At 36.0% G+C, this 22,269-nt stretch overlaps 1 protein-coding gene across 1 annotated transcript; it reads left to right on the forward strand.

Moving 5' to 3' along the window:
- The first annotated feature begins 3,457 nt into the window (after positions 1-3,457).
- LOC133834030 (transcription factor bHLH36-like) lies at positions 3,458-4,895 on the forward strand. The gene is made up of 3 exons (XM_062263558.1): positions 3,458-3,856; positions 3,952-4,308; positions 4,574-4,895. Exons 1-3 carry the CDS (start codon positions 3,518-3,520, stop codon positions 4,640-4,642), a joined length of 765 nt encoding a protein of 254 aa, XP_062119542.1. The 5' UTR covers positions 3,458-3,517; the 3' UTR covers positions 4,643-4,895.
- Positions 4,896-22,269: the final 17,374 nt, after the last annotated feature.

Raw genomic sequence — 22,269 nt, forward strand, 5'->3', positions numbered from 1 at the left:
GTGAGGGTGAGGGTGCAGCGGCGGTGAGGCTGAGATCGAGAGTGAGAGTGATAGTGAGGGTGAGGGTGAGGGTGAGGGTGCAGCGGCGACGGTGGCGGTGAGGCTGAGATCGAGAGTGAGGGTGAAGGTGCAGCGGTGGTGAGGCTGAGATCGAGAGTGAGAGTGAGAGTGAGGGTGAGGTCTGCGGCAATAAATAAATCAAAACTATAAGGCAAAGAGGAAAATGAGGGTCTGCGGCTGTGTAATTATGTTTTATGCAGTGGAGGAGAATGATAAAATGTATCAGGGGCGACATTCTATAATATTCGGGGCGACACGTCGCCCCTAATAATTTTCAGAAATGGGGAAAATTTCTCAACATTAGGGGCGATTTATACCAATATCAGGGGCGACTAATGATGTGTCGCCCCTGATTTCTAGAATATTAGGGGCGACGTGTCGCCCCTAATAATTTTCACAAATGGCGAAAATTTCTCAACATAAGGGGCGACTTATACCAATATTAGGGGAGACTAATGATGTGTCGCCCTTGATTTCTAGAATATTCGGGGCGACATGTCGCCCCTAATAATTTTCACAAATGGCGAAAATTTCTCAACATCAGGGGCGACTAATGATGTGTCGCCCCTGATTTCTAGAATATTACGGGCGACGTGTCGCCCCTAATAATTTTTACAAAATGGCGAAAATTTCTCAACATCAGGGGCGATTTATACCAATATCAGGGGCGACTAATGATGTGTCGCCCCTGATTTCTAGAATATTAGGGGCGACGTGTCGCCCTTAATAATTTTCACAAATGGCGAAAATTTCTCAACATCAGGGGCGACTAATGATGTGCGCCCCTGATTTCTAGAATATTAGGGGCGACATGTCGCCCCTAATAATTTTCACAAAATGGCGAAAATTTCTCAACATCAGGGGCGATTGATACCAATATCACGGACGACTAATGATATGTCGCCCACGTCGCCCCTAATAATTTTCACAAAATGACAAATTTTCTCAACATCAGGGACGACTTATACCAATATCAGGGGCGACTAATGATGTGTCGCCCCTAATAATTTTCACAAATGGCGAAAATTTCTCAACATCAGGGGCGACTTATACCAATATCAGTGGCGACTAATGATGTGTCGCCCCTGATTTCTAGAATATTAGGGGCGACATATAGTCGCCCCTAATAGTGTCGCCTCTAAAACTAATATTTCTTGTAGTGTCTGTCCATGTCTTTAGGAAAATTATGAGCTATGCAGCTTTCCCCAAGACCAGCTCGGAGCGGGTAAATACCACCGAGCCTGTTACATTCCGAGCTCATACCTATACCAAGCTCGGGCTACTTGATTCGAAGACACCTGACAATGGATATACTCCGATGCTATGTCTTTCGAGCTTAGAAAGAACTCCGAGGTTACCACATTTTCGAGGTTTTGGCATCTGGACCACGAACATGCACTTTAGCTATCGCGAGCTCACACCTAACGAATCCAGCTTTCGAGGTCACAATATCAAGTCTCGAAATCTGGGTGTAACATATATAAATTGATATATTCAAATAAAGCAAAATATTATGTTGAGATTATCAAGTACAAAGCATATAAATATATATATATCCATATTTGATTACAGGATATGTGGTTGGTGTGGTGGAGATTGATACCAATTACTTTATAAATCTCAAATCTTTAATTATTTTTAGCTTTATAAATAATAACTATATTAACAAGAAAATAGAAGATAATAATAAACTCATTCTTTACAAAAATGTCTTCTTATTATTATTTAAATAGAAAAATTAAGAAGATCAAATAAACTATATATTAATCTATACAAACATTTAATTAGTTTGGTTTATTAATAATATGACCAATAAATTAAATGATAATGTATAAGGTGTCAACACAATAACTATTTGTTATTTGTTCGTTCGTTAAAAAAAATGATCAAATCATTCATAACAAAATCATTAAAAATAAGTATGAATAAAATATTTATAAAGTAGATGTGACGTGGCACTAATTTTTTTAGAAAGACGTGGCACTATTTTCTACCATATCATATAGTGTTTTGTATTTTTTTTTTTTTTTGTCGTTTGACTAAATAAATCATTATATTAACCATGGAGAGATCAATAATTGAGATAATACGATAGGAGCACTGTTCATTTTGCCGGCTCTATGGAAAGTAGAAAACCCACCTTTCCTATATTAAAATCTTAAAATTCTTACTCATAACAAAAAAAAAAAAAAAAAAAAAAACTTAAAATTCTCAACATTTTAGGCTCACCTACATATAATATATATGTATTTGAATTATGAATAAAGTTATTTATAATATGTAATGATATAATATAGATATATATACACACATAGTTAAAGTATGTTTGGTATTCTATAAAGTTATTAAATATATGTTTGTCCTGCCAGGTAGACTGAGGATGAAATAGGACTTCCCACACATATATAATATATATCCATACATATAATCAATACCTAATCCTGTTCCCTCAAATTATTGTATCAAAAAAATACTATAAACAATTGATTACACAATCAGCATTTATCTCTCTATAGTGGGCGAAACCAAAATAATATATATACTTGTACACACACACACACAACATATTTAGAAAATAATAATGGCTAAGATAATCTTAGCTACAAAGTATCCTGTCCTCTCTCTCCTGGTACTATAAATATATATATATATATACTTGCCCTAGAATAAAATCCTTCGTATATATGTATATCATGATCACTTACTTACTCAAGATCTGTAGTGATGATCAAGATCCTTAACTAGGAACATAAAAATAAATAAATTGATTCTTCCATTTTTTTATGAAGATCTTCTTTATTGTTCTCTCTTTTTTTTTCCCCAGCTACCATATTTCTTTCCTAAACACTAAGCTAATATATTAGTTTACTTAATCAGAATGTTCACCTCATGATTCATTACTAGATCCCCTATAATAACTCTACTTCCAATACTACTAATAAATTTTAATTATTTGAATAATAAATTTACTATACATATATATATTTTAAAAAATACCCACGTTTAAAATGTGCAAAATTAATTACCTTAATTTACCTATATCTGATCATATGACAATAATAGTTTATGGCATGTGTGAATGCAATTTTTGTACTTTATTATATACATTCTGTTGTCTAAATGTACAGTCCCCATTAGAATAATAAAAATAAAATTAAATAGCTCAATTTGGAGCCTAGAACGGGTCACATGTTATATCACCATGACTACTACTAGTGTATTTGAATTCACACAAAATCTTGGACCTTTTGGCCCCATTAAAGATTTCATGCCTCGAATAATAATAAGATATCCCTATCTGGACTTTCACTTTGAGAAAAAACAGATAATATAAAAAGAAAGAGAGAGGGAATACTATACTTACCGAGTCTTTATTATAATTAAGATAATTAAAGAACATAATTATTGATGATCATAGCAAGCAAGAAAGATTTTTGGAGAGCAAATCACACCCAACATGGATTATATTCCTCCTAATTCAAATATGTTTCAATCATTGTTTGACCAAGCTACTACTACAGATGAGCTTCTCCAACTGATCTCAAGTACTTTTCCTAAACATGAGATTAACCAAGAAGATCATCAAGTTCCTCCACCAACACCTTCTCAGAAGGGCCCTGAGCCGAGCCTTGCCGGCCGGCGGTGTAGATCATCAACATCATCCGCCGCCGCTGATGAAAACCCTAATGACAAAAAGAAGAAGATGCTACATAGAGATATTGAGAAGCAAAGAAGACAAGAAATGTCTAACCTATACGCTTCTCTAAGATCACTAATCCCTCTTCAGTATCTCAAGGTCAAACATATATATATATTTATACAAATTTTTACTATATTTTTTGTGTGTTTTATATTAGCTGATGATGAACAATTACACATATATGTTTTCAGGGAAAGAGGTCGACATCGGACCAAATGCACGAAGCTACAAAATACATAAAAGACCTAGAAATAAAGATCGAGAAGATGAGCGCAAAGAGGGATAGCTTGAAAAAGCTGTCAGATCCTTCTGACATTATTGCATCTCATGATCAGAATAATAATTTTGAAAAATTGGAGTCAACTAAGATAAGTTTGAGGCATTGTGGTAAGACGAGATCAGTTGAGGTTTTGGTGAACACGGCCTTCAGTAGTGAAGGACTTTCACTCGAGAGAATTCTTCGAGCTCTGGCCGCAGAAGGGTTTGATGTTATCAGCTGTGTTTCGGCGAAAGTGAACCAAAGATTTCTCCACACCATTCAATCTCAGGTATATATATAAATTTTCTCATCACTTGATTTGATTTTATATATATCTATATATGTGCATGCACATATATATATTAAGGTACTTGATTTTTTTTCTTCATTATCCTATTGAAAATACTCAATAGTACTGGGTTATAGTTTGCAAGGAATTATTGAAAAAGAACACCATTTTGCAAAAACAATATTAAAATAGAAAATCTATATATTTTTCACTACTTCACATATATGTATTAATTAATTGTATGTGTATGTGTATTAATTAACAGGCTATGAGTGAAGAGAGAAGCTTGGATCTTTCGAAGCTGGAACAAAAGCTGAATAACTTGATTGTGTAGTCTGTTTGTATATATATATATATATGTGTGTGTGTGTGTGTGTCGATCGGTTATTGAATTATATAGACTTTGAAAGGTTCTTCCACTGCATCGGTTGTAGTAGTGTTTCTCTAATTAGCTCTACAAAGTACTGGTAAAAATGGCGGCTTATTAGTTTTTGAAAAGTTCACTAGCTACTATTACTTTTTTTACTATTAGAATTTTTTTTAGTAATTTTGACTTTGTACAATCCAAGAGAAATAAAATGCTTAGTATATTTGGTCATGGCATTCTTAATTAGCTTGCTGCTTGCTAGCTTTCCTTGTTAAATGATCCAAAAAGCTAGCTAGGTTTTGGTATTACTTATTTTTCAAATATCAATTATGAAAAGATATATATATATATATTTATATGTATCATAATATTTGCCTAGTTTGTGTTGATGATTATATACCAGACTTTTCTATGAGTATGTTAAGTAAATACTTTCGAATATATAAAGATATATTTGGATATTTGTGTTAAATAGCCATCAGAAACACATAGTTTGCTGTAAAGTACTATACTAGCAAAGTAGCTAAACTCTACATGTATATATATATACATGTGTGTGTATAGTCAGTTTATGAGATCATGCATATATATAATATCTGAAAGGTCATGCCCCTACCAATTTGTCTATCCTCTCCTTGTGCATATATATATATATATATATATATATATATATATCTACAAACTAGCTGTTCAGGGTTTTGATTGAACATATCCCATACATATATATGTGTGTAGTATATGCAGGCCGTTCTATCAAAGAATATAGCTGGACAAATTTAGGTTGTATTATACAAAGTTAAAAGAGAAATAATTAGCTAGGCTACGTAAATTAGCCTCCTCTTGTAATTAATTAACCTTCAAATATTGTCACTCATACATATATATATATATTTAAATCATATAATATATGTGCTGATCTGATATTCTTATGTTATGAAAGTATATGCACACATAAAACTATTTACAATAGTCTTATATACTTTGAACTGAACTATTTATGCGTTTGAACTGAACTTAATGTGTTATTTGTGAAATTAGTCACTCAGCCATCCATGCATAATTGATCCCAATAGTGATTTGTGTAACGAAATGCATATAGCTAGCATTGTATTTCTCTCTCTCTCTCTCTCTCTATATATATATATATATGTTGAAGATTGTAATTAGTTAGTTAATTGTTGGTCTAACTAGTATTGTTTTATGAATGATATAATAACAAATTGAGAGTAAGAATTAACAAGGTTAGAGAACTACATTATATAGTGAGGGAGTTTTGTGTGTAAGTGATAGAGTCTTCATTTAAGAGCATGGGATCTAGAAGAGTAATGTGAAGAGTTCTGCAAGTGTTTAACTCTGAACTTTTTACTGGGTGAGATTGTGTCAACAACCATTTTAGTTGTGTTCTAATTTAAAGAGATTCCACAATTATTGTTTTGTACATGGCCAACTTGTGAGTTGAGTGTTGCCATGGACAAATTGTCATGAGCTGTATATGTAATCCTAGGTTTATTAGTTGCCTTTTGGACTATTTTGTCCAGTCTCCAAATAATTCCCTTAATTATTCGATTGTCTTGTAACCTTCTAATATGTGAATTAAAATAGTACTCTCGAGCTTGATTTTTTTTTTTTTTTATAATTATTTTCCATTTAGATTTTCAACAAAAAATATCTATATGATTTTAAAAATATATATACACATAATATATATTTTGGGGGATTATGGTGTAGGGGCTTACAAAAGAGCCCCACCGGTAGAGCTCTTTTGTGTTCCCGACCTGTGAACAGTTTTCGGCGTGATTTTCTTTGTAACCATGTATAGTGTAGTTATTTAGAGCATCCTGCAAATTTTCAGAAATTTCCGAATAATTTACAGTGCCAAAAACTAGATTCAAACATGTTGTTTTCTACGTACATAAAAAAAATTAGTTACGAGTTCAACAACCTGTTGTGAACTTAGTTTTCGGCACTGTAAATTATTCAGAATTTTCTAAAAATTTGCAGGATGCTCTAAATAAATATAATATACACAACAACAAAAAAAATCGTGCCGAAAACTATTTACGGGTTGGGAATACACAAGAGCTCCTACAACATATTTTCCCGATATATTTTGTGGTTTATGTATATTTTTTTTTTCAAAATAGTATCTTATGTTAAAATATTAATCTAACTCAATCCAATTCTATGTTTTTCTTATGTTATTGGTTTTTCCTTTTAAATTTGTTTTGAGATTTTTTGGTTCCAATCTTGAGTTGAGCTGTACAGATATTTTACAACAAAACTATATTTGTAAAATTCTTATGTAGGGGGTTTAAGCCCTAACGGTGGGGCTCTCAGTGTTTCTCGACCCGTGAACAGTTTTCGGCGCGATTTTTTTTATGACCGTGTATATTGTAGTTGTTTAGAACATTTGCAAATTTTCAGAAAATTCCAAATAGTTTACAATACCGAAAACAATGTTCAAATATGTTGTTTTCCACGTGCATAAAAAAAATTAGTCACGTGTGCAACAACATGTTTGAACTTAGTTTTCGATACTGTAAACTATTCAGAATTTTCTGAAAATTTGCAGGATGCTCTAAATAGCTACAATATACACGGTTATAAAAAAAATCAAGCCGAAAACTATTCACGAGTCGAGAACATTGAGAGCCCCACCGGTAGGGCTTAAAGTGAAGCCCCCTATAGAAGAATTATCCTATATATATATAGGGGAATTCTCCTATAGGGGCTTTACTTTAAGCCCTACCGGTGGGGCTTTCAGTGTTCTCGACGCGTGAACAGTTTTTGGCGTGATTTTTTTATGACCGTATATATTGTAGCTATTTAGAGCATCTTGCAAATTTTCAGAAAATTCCGAATAGTTTACAGTACCAAAAACTAGGTTCAAACATGTTGTTGCACGCGTGACTAATTTTTTTATGTGCATGGAAAACATCATGTTCAAACATAGTTTTCGGTACTGTAAACTATCAAGAATTTTCTAAAAATTTGCAGGATGATCTAAACAACTACAATATACACAGTCATAAAAAAAATTCGTGCCGAAAATTATTAACGGGTCGAAAAATACTGAGAGCTTTACTGATAGAGCTTAAAGTGAAATTTCTATAAAAAAATTGTCCTATATATAATTAGTAGGCTGACTTAATATTTTCTAAGCCTGTAGGTATATTGGCATTTTGAAGCTTTTTTTCTTATACATAAAGTAAAGCAAACATTTGAGGCCTTAGAATTTTTCCGAATTTACCAAGTGGATGAGTCGGTCCTTTCATCAACGAAGTATTATTCGAGCAAAAAAAAAAAGTATTATCATCATCACAATAGTAGCATTTATAGCTTCAATTTATTTATGTTTTTTTTGTGTGTATGTATACTAAGTGAAAATGTGTAATAAATGTTTGCTTAGATTTATTTAGAAAATGTATTAATTTATTTTAGTTATGTTTTTTTAATTGTCATATAAATTTTAAGCTATTTAAGATTTTTGACTTTCGAACTATGATATATACATTATTGTGTCTTCTAATTTTTTTTAGACATTTAAAAAATTTCTCTGAGCTATTCACAGTGACGAGACATGAGATTTTTGTTATAAGTTTTATCCAATATGACTAACGGATTACTTGCTTATATTGGCCACACAAGTGTAATTTAAAATTAAAATAATTTAAATTTTAAAAACTATTTTCTTATTAAAAATTAATAAATTAATTAATAAGATAATTTAAAATATATTAAAAATTCTTCATTTTTCTTTTCCTAACCTTTATCTTCTTCCTCCCATTCCTTTCTCAAATCCATAATTTTTTTTCATTCTCAAAATTAATTTCAAAATTTGATTGATCTAATCCTTCTAACAAACAAAAACTCCCTCATCTAGATTTTTATTTTTATTATCCAGATTATGCAAAAGTAAAAAAAGTAAAAAATTCATTTCAGTAGAAAAAACAAAGAACAATATGAACACAAAATGAACAATACGACCCAACCATTTAGATCTTTCTAGATCCACACTACAAAAAACCTCACTTTTTTGCGCTGACAAAAGTAAGGTTTTGTGCCAGCAAAAGCCATATGGGTTTTGCCGACGCAAATTTCCGCTGGCAAAGGTCCACGACGTACCCCTGTCGCTAATTTCACTTTTGCCGACGAAAAACGTAATGTGCCGGCAATGGTATCTTTTGGCGATGAAAAAATACGCTGGGAAAAATAAGGATGCGCTGGCAAAAAATTTTGTCGTGTTGTTGTGGAAACACTTTTAGCGGCGCAAAATTGCGCCGGCAAAAGATGACTCTTTTAGTGGCGCATTTTTGCGCTGGGAAAGGTGTATATATGCAGTGAGGGTTGAGACTTTTGCCGACGTAATTTTGCGCCGGTAAAAGTATTTTTTAAATAATTTTTTTTTATTATATTACTAATTTTATTTTCAATATATTAATATTAATTAATAAATTTAGATTTTAATATATTAATAATTATTTAATTTTTTAGTAATATTATTTAATTAGAAATAAAATTAAAATTAGAAATAAAATTAAAATTAAAATTAAAATTTTATAAATAAATAAAAAAAATTACAACTATTAATATTTATTGTCTCCACCAAACATGAAAATATAAAGGTAGTTTAGTAAAATAAATGTCTAATAAATTAAACTTTAAATAAATAAAAAAAAAGTTCTATAAATGAGTACTGCTCGTCTCATCATCCCCGCCCCCGTCAACATCATCGTCCTCGTCCGAATCCTGTTCTGGTAAGTCAACAGTAAAACCAGGAGTCATTTCACCAACCTGCTTCAACAAAGCACTGAGCAGGAGATCTTGATGCCGTTGACGACTCTCAAGTTTAGTCGTATGCTTTTTTAGGTTCAGATTTTCTAGCATAATGTCCTGATTTTGCTGCAAAATGGTGTCCACTTCAGGTGGCAATTGCCCGGACATTTGAGAAGTTGACGAAGATGTTGCCCTCTTTGCGTCAATTGCCTTCAACCTAGGCAACCCCCCAAACCCTTTCTTATAACGCGAGCGGGGTCCAAGGACATCCGTGACAATATCCATATCAGGCGGGAAATGGCCGTCGACATTATCGCCGACACAAGAAGTAGCAGATGATACAGGGGTCGTACTCTGCGATGCTCGACGCTCGGTCATGTCAATCTGCACAATAAAAAGTACGTATCTTGAATTCCAATATAACATTATTTGAAAACCTAACTTATAAATTTTTAATATAACAACATATAAAATATAACTTTACTATCTATCTGCCAACATCCTATCATTAATGACTGCAGACCAGTGATTGAAAAATAATATAATTAATTTTGTTCCTGTATTAGGGAGCAAGTGAGCTAAAGTAAATTTGGTCATGAAAATCCATATCTAAATCAAAATCATGAAGATGTTGTTGATATATACGGTAAGTGCAGTTAATTCCATTAATGGGGAATTTACGTCTCGAAACATATACATCAACTATATTTGCATGTTTTTTATTTAGATATGGATTTTCATGACCAAATTTACTTTAGTCCATAACCTCCTTGATACGGGGACAACATTAGTTATATTCTTTTTTTTATCTTAGTCCACAATCATTAATCATAAAAATATTGACACATAGATTATAAAGATTTGATTGTTAAAAAATTAATTAATAATTAATAAATAATTACTAATTGACAACAACCAATTAATAATTAATATTTATTAATTATTTACTAAACTTTTTTAAAGTTAAATGATCATAAATTAGTTAAGGTTATGCAACTTACATGTTTTGTCGCCGCTACATCACTAATTCACTTATCCTTCTTCTTGTGGAGGTGCTCGAATGTGTCACTCATGCTCGGGAGCTCGCCAGTAGATGGGTCCATCTAAAAAAGCAAATTATTTAAACATTGTGACATTTATAATATTTTCATAAATGTAAGGATATAGGTTATTATAATTTACGTGATCATAAACATGGGCAACGATGGATTTGGAACCGTGTCCTCCTGGTATGGTCATTTTTGCTCGAGCTTCTTTATTTTTCTTCGATATACGCTTCAAACAGAAAACAGTACTCATTAATCTAGATTGTAATTTTATAATTAAAAATTAATGGAAAATCTACAGCATACCTGCTGAGAATCAGAAGTCAAAAAATCGCATAGAATTGCCCAATCAGAAGAAGTAATCGACCCAAAAGGTTTTGACTTCGCTCTCTCATTGTCCACCTCTCCTCCAACCTCTACCCAGTGTTTCTTCATCGTGTGGCGCCAATTAGTCATATGTTTTTGCATGTGTCTTACCATGGCATCGTTGATTACTAGATTGTCTTATGGATAAATGAATTTGTCCTAAAATCACAATTAAATTTAGAATTTGTTAAAATATTATGAAGACAGACAAAATATTTAATAGTGAGTTATTAAAGGTTTAAAAAATGCTTACAGATAGCCTATTTCGAATAACTTGGATATCAGCTGGTTTTACTTATTCCCAAGCTAGTGTAGTTGGGGGTACGGTTTTACGCAAATAACGAGCCATGGAATTGTTGAACCACTTGTCGTACGTTTGAATAGCTTTTCCAGTTTGTGCATCAAACTCTACTTTCAAATGACTAACTTTTTTGGTGGCCAGCTCCTTCTCGATATTGGCATTGTAATAAGCTCCCCTGCCCCTCTTGGAGCCACCACCTGTGTCATTACTTGGTTCGGCCATTCTCATTAAAATATTCATTAATTAACTAATTCAAATTATGTATGTCTGTTGTTTTTTGTTATAATATTAACATTTATTCATTATGGTCTTTCCCAACCTACCCTATTCCAACCTAGTGGATCCCTTGGAGATAGTAAGGAGTCATGTACTTTTTCACATTTTTTCAAGATGTTTCTCAAACATCTTGAAAAAATGAAGAATAGTACATGAATACATTGACTATCCCCAAGGCATCCACTAGGTGCATGTCTATTACTTTTATATATATATATATATATAAAATTAACATTTTATTACTTATGGTATTTCCAAACCTACCCTATTCCAACCTAGTGGATCCCTTGGAGATAGTAAGCAGTCATGTAGTTCTCCTCATTTTTTCAAAATGTTTATCAAACATTTTGAAAAAATGATTCTCAAACATTTTGAAAAAATGAGGAGGAGTACATGAATACATTGGCTATCCCCAAGGCATCCACTAGGTGCATCACTATTATTTTTTATTATAAAATTAACATTTTATTACTTATTGTCTTTCCCAACCTACCCTATTCTGACCTAGTGGATCCCTTGGAGATAGTAAGCAGTCATATAGTAATTCTCATTTCTTCAAGATATTTCATCAAATATCTTGAAAAAATGAGAACCAGTAAATGAATACATTAATTATCCCCAAGGCATCCACTAGGTGCATCACTATTATTTTTTGTTATTAAATTAACATTTTATTACTTATTGTCTTTCCCAACCTACCCTATTCCGACCTAGTAGATCCCTTGGAGATAGTAAGCAGACATGTTCGAATACCCATTTTTTCAAGATATTTCATCAAATATCTTGAAAAAATGAGTACCAGTACATGAATACATTGACTATCCCCAAGGCATCCAATAGGTGCATGTGTACCTATATCTGATACTATCATTAATTAATGATAATAAATAAAGTTTTCATTGAATTAAATAAAAAGTTACATATATTTGTTCAAATTACATATAACTATCATCATCATCACTAACTACAACATCATTACGAACACCACTATCACTATCGACTAGAACATTGTCATCATCCTCATCGTCTTCATACTCGGCCAACATGTCATCTTCAAATTCAACTTCATCATCGACAACAAATTCATCTGAACCTTTGCCAACCAAATCATCGACGTTGTACACTTCAGTGGCATTGACATCAAACCGATCATACTGAAGATTATCAAAAATTGGAAGTTCTACCCACAACTGAAATGTAGAAGAATTAACTTCTTGCAATATTGGTATATCATTTGTGGTCTTAGTATCATCAACATCGGAATTTGAGAAATCCCATACATTCCTCGGAATGTATTCATTAACGAGCCTCCAATCATCCCCATTTTTCACATCTCGAAGATAATACACCAACTTTGCTTGAGATGCGAGAATGAAAGGATCATCTTTATAACATTCTTCCTTCACATATATGCTCGTAAAATTAGATTCCACTTTAATTCTACTTGTATTGAACCATCTACACTTGAATAGGACAACACTGTAACCCATCAAGTAGGACAATTCAATTACTTCTTCCAGAACTCCATAGTAGTTCACTCCTTCCTCACTTGGCACCATTACACCGCAATTTTGTGTTTTAAGCTTCATATCACGACCATGAATCAAAACTTTCACACCATTCACTATCATCCCTGGATATGAGAACACGGTGCCGCTTGATTTGTTTGCGAGAGCATACAATTCATTAATCACTTCAGTAGGTGTTGACTAATGCAAACCGTTCACCTATCAACATTAACATTGAAAGTTAGTTTTGGATTGATTAAGTGGGGTTTCGGAAAAGAATTGACTAATATACATACTCTTTCTTTGAACCACTGAGGAAAATCAGCTTCTTGTTGAACTTCAAGATTCGAGCCCCCCCGTCTTCTTAATTCATCCATATGCTCACTACAAACGGACAACAATGTTAAGATTTTTGTCTTTACTCTGTATATAAACCAAACAAATTTATTGAAAAAAGACTAGAAAATACACCTAAGGTACTCCTTAATTTCGGCACAATTGTTCAAGATATACCACTCAGCCTTTTGCTTTAACTGCGGATTGAGGAGCATACTTGATTTCTTACCAAATAGACGACCAACAGCCTTATAAATAGAATATTCCCGATTTGGTTGGGATTCAACGCGATCGTCATTCCTCTCAGGTCGATTGAATCAAGTCTCAACCCCACGGAGGTACATTGAGCAAAAGGTTAAGGCCTCGTTGACCACGTAAGCTTTTGCGATTGAACCTTCCGGACGTGCATGATTTCTTACATACTGTTTATAAACCGCCATCGAACGTTCAATGGGATACATCCACCTAAAGTTCACGGGACCGCCAAGAATTGCCTCTTTCGGAAGATGCAAAACCAAATGCACCATAATGTCTAAAAATGCTGGAGGAAATATCATTTCCAACTTGCATAAAATGGTGATAATGTCTGTCTCCATCTTCTCAAGGTCTTTCACATTCAAAGTCCGTGAAAATTTTTTTTTGAAAAAACCGCACAACTCAATAATTGGCTTCCAAACTTCAGGAACCAAAAATGACCTAATTGCGGCGGGCAACAACTGCTGAAACAACACGTGGCAATCGTGTGATTTCAGCCCAGTTATCTTGCCATCATTGACATTGACATTCTTCGAAAGGTTTGCAGCAAAACCGTCCGAGAATTTAACTGACTTCACAAATTTACAGAAAACTCGACGCTCCGAGACACTGAGGGTGTAACTGGCGTGCGATTTCTTCCACTTGTTTCCCTCTTTGCGGATGCGGAGTTTTTCTCTAATTTTCATGTCTGCTAGATCAAGTCTTGCCTTGTCAGTGTCTTTAGATTTTCCCTCTAAGTTGAAAAAAGTTCCCAAGACACTAGCACAAACATTCTTCTCAATGTGCATTACGTCCAAGTTGTGCCTCAGCAATAATTCCTTCCAATAATCAAGCTCGAATAATATGCTTTTCTTCGACCAATTAAGTTCAATCGGAGCCCTTTTGCGTTTCACACCACCAAATTCTTTGTGTTTCCCAGGATGTCTAATCTGCAAATTCTCTAATTACTTAAACACATCATCACCGGAGTAATCTTTCGGTGGTGGCCTGAGTTCCTTGTTACCGTCGAATAGTGCTCGTTTGCTCCTCCATTCATGATCCATATCAAGAAACCTCCTATGGCCAATGTATGCAATTTTACTTCTAATCCCTACATAGGGAGTTTCTTCATTGCATGTGGGGCACACCTTGTACCCTTTTGTGCTCCACCCAGACATCATAGCATAAGTTGGGTAGTCGTTAATGGTCCACAAGATTGATGCACGCATATTGAACAAGGTACTATTGTATGCATCTCGTGTCTCGACACCATTCACCCATAACTCCTTCAATTCGTCAAGCAAATGTCTCATATAGACATCGATATCTTTTCCAGGTGAACAAGGACCTGGAATTAGAATAGACAACATTAATGACTGTGGTTTCATGCACTTCCACGGTGGAAAGTTGTATGGGACAAGTATCACAGGCCACATGCTATAAGAGTTGCTCATGTTCCCAAAAGGATAACTATCTGTAGCCAACCTAAGCCTAACATTTCGAGGTTCGGCTGCGAAAGATGGGTACAACTCATCAAGGTGCTTCCACGCCTTATTGTCAGCGGGGTGCCTCATCACACCATCTTCCTTTGGCCTTTTAGAATAGTGCCATCTTATATCCTCTGCAGTATATCTGGAATTGTGCAGCCTTTTCAATCTCGGCGTCAACGGAAAGTACCGCGTGACCTTATGGGCCACTTTCTTCCCGTTCCCACGATTATCTTGCCAGCGACACTCACCACAAACCGGACAGAATTCCAAATTCGCATTCTCCTTCCAAAACAGTGCACAGTCATGCTTGCAAGCATCGATGGACTCATATCCCAATCCAATACTCTGCAACTTTGCCTTCGCCTCATAGTTAGACTTAGGTAAAATTGTTCTGTCAGGCATAGCGTCGACTAACAATTCCAGCAAACCATCAAAGTAATGATTGCTGCACTTGTTAATAATTTTCAGATGCATCAGCTTCACCAAGGTTCAATGCGGAATACTTTCGGCAACCTGGGTACAATTCACTTGACATCTCCTTAAATAAATTGTCATACTTGTCGCGATATTGAGGATCATTATAGTTTCCAGCGGGAACGTCATCTTCAGCGTAAACATCCTCCAGGATATCCACTATCCCATTTCTATCATGATCTCGTACCACAGCTGGTGGCGACGGCAGCGCCTCTCCATGGTAATGTCACACTTTGTAGGACTGTATGATGCCATTGTTGAATAAATGCATCGAAATTGCATTTATAGGCTAGAACTTAGCAATCCCACATTTCTTGCACGGACAGCGAACCAAACCCCGATTGTTCAACTGATTTTTGGCGATATCGAAGAACGCCTTAACACCATTTCTATACTCTAGAGACCAACGATTCCTCGCACTCATCCAACTTCTGTCGCTCGCCATCTTTAAGCGAAATAATTAAGAAAATATTAATAATTGTCTTAAAATGAGGGAAATGATAGTCAAAATATTTCATGACTGTTTGTCTCCCTAATTATCACTAACTGATAATAATATCCTGTCTCTGGCAAAAATAATTATTTATAGGGATATTTGCGGCTAAAATACTCAAACTTACAACTTACTAACACTTAAATGACACGTGGCACCACATGATTGGTACACATTATTATTATTTTAAATAATTTTTCATAAAAAATATCATTTTATATTTTTCATTTTTTTTTAAAAAATCAAATTTATTGTTTTTCAATTTAAAAGTAACAAAAAATATTTTTTTCTCATTTAAAAAAAAATAAAATTTGTTGCTTTTAATCAATTATTTAAGATTAAGTAAAAAAAATATTTAATCTTAAATTATTGCTTGGATTTTAAACAAAATTACTTAATCTTTAGTTGAAAAAAAGTAGACAAAATGATAAATAGGAAGATTTTAATAATAATAATAATAATAAATTAAAAAATTTGAGGATATTAACAATAAAAAATTAAATTTAAAAAAAATGTATTTTTCATACTTAATCTTAAAGTGAAAAAAAGTTTGAATTTTTTTTTGAAAAAAATGTAAATTTTATTTTTTGTTAAATTGAAAAATAAATTGAAAATTATTTTAAGAATAATAACAATGTGGACCAATCATATAGTGCCACGTGTCCTTTGACTAGTCAACTTTAACATTTAACACTTGTTGACGGTGAAATCTCGTCAACGAAATTAGATCGGAAAACTCAAAGATAAGTCTGGTGATATTTATATAAGAACTTAGGATAAACTTTAAGGACAAGTAAAAACAGATCAACAATGGAGCAAGCCTCTGTATATTTCTCAATAGCCTCTGCATACAATGAATTCTCCAACCCCTTTTCAGGTTGAAATAGGGTTCATTTTATAGTAGGCTCTAATGGCCCTGGGTACATGATGGTCCAGATGGTACATGAATACACTAGCAGGAGAGTGGTTCCAGGGGTAGTGGTGTCGACTCCCGTACATGGTCAGAATCCGTGGGGATGTCTCCACTACCTACTGAGTACGAGTGTCACGGGTTGTCTGGCGTGGACCGTAGCGAGTACTTTGCTTGTACGGCCACTACTTATCTGACATGGGCCTTGTCTCCGTACTTTACTTCCTTTTAGTATGTAGGCGCGCTTCGTACCCCTCCTGCCTTCGCATCAGATCGCTGTGAAGCCTTCCCTTAGGCCCTTAACCTTACATCCTATGAGTCCCACAGGAAGAGAGGCATCCCGTAGAGGGCATCCCTACGTTAGTCGATAGTCTCATTCACAAGACCAATGCCCCGTGGTTCCCATGCGCATGGGGCCGCGAGACCACCAAGCACGAGGTTGTCCTGCTACCCAATATTCTTCTCGCGGCATATACCCAGATGCGTGAAGTGAGGCAGGGTCGCTTGGGGGCTCTGAGATGCAAGTCGAGACGAGGCGTTGGGCACCTCCCGGGCGTGAGGTGCGCCTAATAGGTGTTAGGCGCTGTTGGCGTGCGGCCTGTTGCACTTGGCGTCTCCTAGGGATGAGGCGCTCCGTCTAGGCACAAGATGCCCACCCTAGATGCGAGGCACCCCTCGTAGGCGCGAGGCGCCGTTGGCGTGCGACCCATTACACGTGGTGTATCCTAGGGGCAAGGCGCCCCTCCCCCAGGCGTATGGTACCGGTGACGCGAGGCAGGGGCCTCGCGAGAGGTGGTGCGAGGCTGGGCCTCGCGGGACGCGCATGCGCCGAGGCAGGGGCCTCACGAGGGCGGTGTGTGGCTGCGACGCGCGAGCTGCCTCGCTAGGTGCGCCGACGGTGGTGCGAGGCTGGGCCTCGCGAGACGCACATGCCCAGGGTGGTACTGAGGGCGCGCCGAGGATGATGCGAGGCTGGGCCTCGCGAGACGCACGTGCCCGGGTGATGCGAGGTCGTTGCAAGAGGACAGTGGTCCGAACATCCCACGGCTCAGACATGTACTTAGGCTTTTATGTGACCTTAGCATGCGCCTTGGATCTTTTACAAGCATGGAATATTGAGCATCCACAAAGGCCATACTTCACGGCTCACTATGTGATGCTTCCCTTGGGACAATCTCCCGGTTTCACTAGACTTATAGGTCTGAGCCTGATAATGTGACTAAGTGACCTTTAGCCTTGTATTTTCACCATGCACTGGGGATTTTTTTCTTGGTGGATTTTTGGCATCCACACTTGCCCCTCAGTCTATAGGGAGGCCTTTAGGCATTCTTGTAGACTCTTCTCTTTCTTTTTATTTTCTATTCTATTTTATCTTATATATATATATATATTTTTGTATTTTTCATGCTCGAGGTCCTTTGGAGCCCATGCGAAAGGGGGTTCGATAGGTCTCTCTTTGGTGCACCTTGATCGTATCTATAAGGATATATTGACCCCTTGGGTTCTGGTTATCCTTTTACATACTTTTGCGCGCGCTTATTTTTTCTTGTGAGAAGCGTCCTTCTCGTCATTAGGCATAGTACTATTTTTGCAAGCGTCTTCTTTGAGACCCTTTTTGCAAGTGTCTTCTTTGAGACCCTTTTTCGTAAGCGTCTACTTTGGAGACCCTTTTTGGTGGCGTCTACTTTTGAGACCCTTTTTGTAGGCGTCTACTTTTGAGACCCTTTTTGCAAGCGTCTACTTTTTAGACCCTTTTTGGAAGTGTCTACTTTGGAGACCCTTTTTGCAAGCGTCTACTTTTTTGACCCTTTTTGGAAGTGTCTACTTTGGAGACCCTTTTTGGAGGCGTCTACTTTGGAGACCCTTTTTGGAGGCGTCTACTTTGGAGACCCTTTTTGGAGGCGTCTTCTTTTGAGGTGATCTCCCCTCGGGTGGGGACTTTCATGGCTAGATGGTCTTCGTTCGATCTCAAACTTGGTCAGCGACCCCTCTAGCACGATGCCCCCTTCTATATGGAATCCCCAGACATATTGGTAATATGGCCACTGGAGGAAGGTTCGCTTTCTTCGACATGGAAGTTCTTATGGCCCTCTTCCACACGTATGTACTTCTGTGCTCTCTCTCGAAGTCATCCAAATTCGAAACCTCTCTTTTGAGCATGTTACCCCATAACTTGCTTCCTGGAAGAACTCCGGCTGTAATAGCCATCTTGAGCTCCGCTTTGGTTAAATCTCCCACCTTTGTTGCTTCTATACTGAACCTATGGATGTAGTCCTTTAGACTTTCATTCTTGCCTTGTTTTATGTTAGCGAGGCTGGTAGTTGGCATGATGTAGTAAAACGCTGCATGGTGTTGCTGAAGAAATTCATCAAAGAATTGTTGCCATGACTTGATTGTTCCTGGCCTTAACCTCTTGAACCACTTGTATGCCACTCCTTTAAGCGTAATGACGAAGCAATGACACTTTGCTCTATTGTTGACCCCTCTTAACCTCATCAAGTTATTGAAGGAGTCTAAGTGATATTTTGGGTCTGTAGTACCCTCGTATGGAGTCATGCGAGGCTCTCTGAAGCCAGTGGGCATTTGCTCAGCCTGAATCTCCCTTGTGAAGGGTGAATCACAGTCGAATTCTCCGTAGTCCATGTGCCCCCCAAGTGCAGTGGTGATCTTGCCTCGAGGGCTTCGCATTTTGGTGTCTAGTGTTATATTATTTTATAATATAATGTAATATTATATTATTTTATAATATAATGTTTTAGATTAAATAAATGTGACATAGAGTGTCACATATTGTAACATATAATAGAGAGTTACATTATTTAGATATATGTGAAATATCCAAACATGTAACATATTTGGTGTTACAAATTCATCACAAATTTGTAACTCCTAAATATCACCCATTATTGTGTAGATTTGTTGTTACACAATATTGAGATGAATTTCTTAAAGCCATATGAGAAATGGCTGATAGAGATGTGGTTTTAACTCCCATATTGTGTATGGAAGTTACAAAATCAAGTGAGAATAAATTGGAACGTTTTGGAAAAAACTGAAAAATGTGTTGCTGAAATTGACTAAGGGCCGCGGCGCCTGGAACTAGCGCCGCGGCCCTAATGCCTGACAGCTTCTATAATTTCAGTTTTTTATCCAACTTTGAACAATTCCAACAGCTTAGTAACTCCCAATTCTCTATTTTAATTCCATAAAACACCCAATTAATCATTGGTAACAGCCATGGGGGTTAGTGGAATTTGAAATTCAAAGGGTGTCTCTAAACTCTATAAATAGAAGTCTAATGCTCACTTGTAAGACACACCATTTCTATCCACTAGAGCACTTGGCTAGAAACACCTTGAGGCTTGATTATTCCAGAAAGCATTTCCAAAATCTGAGAGAGATCCCTTAGTGCTTGAGTTAGGGGGAAATAAGCTTTTGGACAAATGTTTTAAACCTTGTTCAAGTTGGTGATCCCCAATCCTCTTCACTTAGGTTGTGTAAGTGAGAGTTTGTTTGTGGTTTATGTTCTTCCTTTTATTCTATTGTTATTCTTCTTATTCTCTTGTTTTATTTACTTGTATATTTTGTTTAAGAGTTGTAATCTCTTCATTTGGTCCAAACACTTTATTTTACTTGTAACTTTTGTTTTGAGTTGTACTTTACTATTCTCTTCTTCTTCATCATCTTCTTCATTTCCTTTGTTTTATTTGTATTTTCAGTTATAGAGTTGTAACACTTTATTTAATCAATCTTGTCCATTGTAATATTTTGCATAGAGTTGTAACATTATCTTACCATTTCCATTGAGGCAATATTATTTTTCCTAACATTCAAAAGCTTAACCCTTTTTGTTTCAATGGAAGGGGAGACAATCAAAATCATGAACCAAGACCTAGTGAGATTGGATAGGTTTGATGGATCCAATTTTACTAGGTGGCAAGACAAGGTGAGGTTTCTTTTAACCACTCTCAAAATCGCCTACATCCTTGAGTCTTCCTTGGCACCTCTAGCCGAGCCATCCGACAAAGACACTCCCGAGGAGGTGGAGAAAAGAAGGAAGAGGGAGGAGGACAATCTTCTTTGTAGGGGTCATATCCTCAACGCTCTATCCGATAGGCTCTATGACCTCTACACCGAGACCAAATCGGCAAAGGAGATATGGGATGCACTTGAGAAAAAGTTTAAGGCGGAAGAGGAAGAGGAAGGTACCAAAAAGTTTTTGATATCTCAATACTTCGATTTCAAATTTTTTGGTGATAAACCTATTCTTCCTCAAATTCATGAATTGCAAATTATTGTTAATAAATTGAAAGTGTTAAAGATTGAGCTTCCCGAGGCCTTTCAAGTTGGTGCTATAGTGGCTAAATTACCACTAACTTGGAAGAGCTATAGGAAAAGAATCCCTCATAAAAATGAGGATTATTCTTTGGAGGAGATCCAAAAGCATATTCGAATCGAAGAGGAATCGATATGTAGAGATAAACTTGTGGAGGGGTCTAATGGAGAGACTTCCAAAGCAAATGCGGTGTCACAACCAAAACATCCCAAAAACAAAGGGAAAAAGGGTAATGAGAAACCTTTGGGTCCAAAAACCAACCCAAACAAGTTTAAGGGCGAGAAAGGTCCTTGCTTTGTGTGTGGGAAAAAGGGTCACTATGCTAGAGAGTGTAGACATAGAAAAGACCAACAAGGACCTAAGGTGAACGCAACTCAAGAGGAAAACATAGTTGCTACCCTTAGTGAGGTGAATGCGGTCCAAGGCAAGGTGAAAGGGTGGTGGTATGACACATGTGCCACCGTCCATGTCACCTATGACAAATCATTGTTCAAGACCTTTGAAGAGTCAAAGGGCAACCATGAGATACAAATGGGCAATGAGGGCAAATCCAAGGTACTTGGCAAAGGTACTATTGATGTCTACTTCACCTCCGGCAAGAAAGTTACATTAGTGAATGTACTTTATGTTCCCGAAATGAGTAGAAACTTGGTAAGTGGTGATTTGCTTGGCAAGCCCGGCATTAAAGCCGTTTTTGAGTCCGGTAAACTTATACTTACCAAATCAAATGTATTTTTGGGAAAGGGGTACTCTTGTGAGGGTATGGTTAAATTATGCACCAATGATGTAACTTTCAATGTTATCAATAAAAATGCTAATTCCGCCTATATTGTTGAGTATGATTCTTTATTTTTGTGGCATCTTAGACTATCGCATATAGGTTTTTCAACCATGAAAAGAGTAGTAAAATGTGGTATGATTGCATGCAATATTAAAAACTATGGTAAATGTGAAACATGTGTTAAGGCAAAAATGATTAAGAAACCATTTCCTAGTGTAGAAAGATCATCTAATTTACTAGATTTAATCCATAGTGATCTTTGTGAAT

The sequence above is a fragment of the Humulus lupulus genome, chromosome 5 (genome assembly GCF_963169125.1).
Source record: "Humulus lupulus chromosome 5, drHumLupu1.1, whole genome shotgun sequence".
Lineage (NCBI taxonomy): Eukaryota > Viridiplantae > Streptophyta > Magnoliopsida > Rosales > Cannabaceae > Humulus > Humulus lupulus.

Coding starts and splice junctions, on each gene's coding strand:
- LOC133834030 (XM_062263558.1), top strand. CDS start 3,518: ATGGATTATATTCCTCCTAATTCAAATATGTTTCAATCATTGTTTGAC. Junction 3,857..3,951: donor TCCCTCTTCAGTATCTCAAG/GTCAAACATATA, acceptor ATATGTTTTCAG/GGAAAGAGGTCGACATCGGA. Junction 4,309..4,573: donor TCCACACCATTCAATCTCAG/GTATATATATAA, acceptor ATTAATTAACAG/GCTATGAGTGAAGAGAGAAG.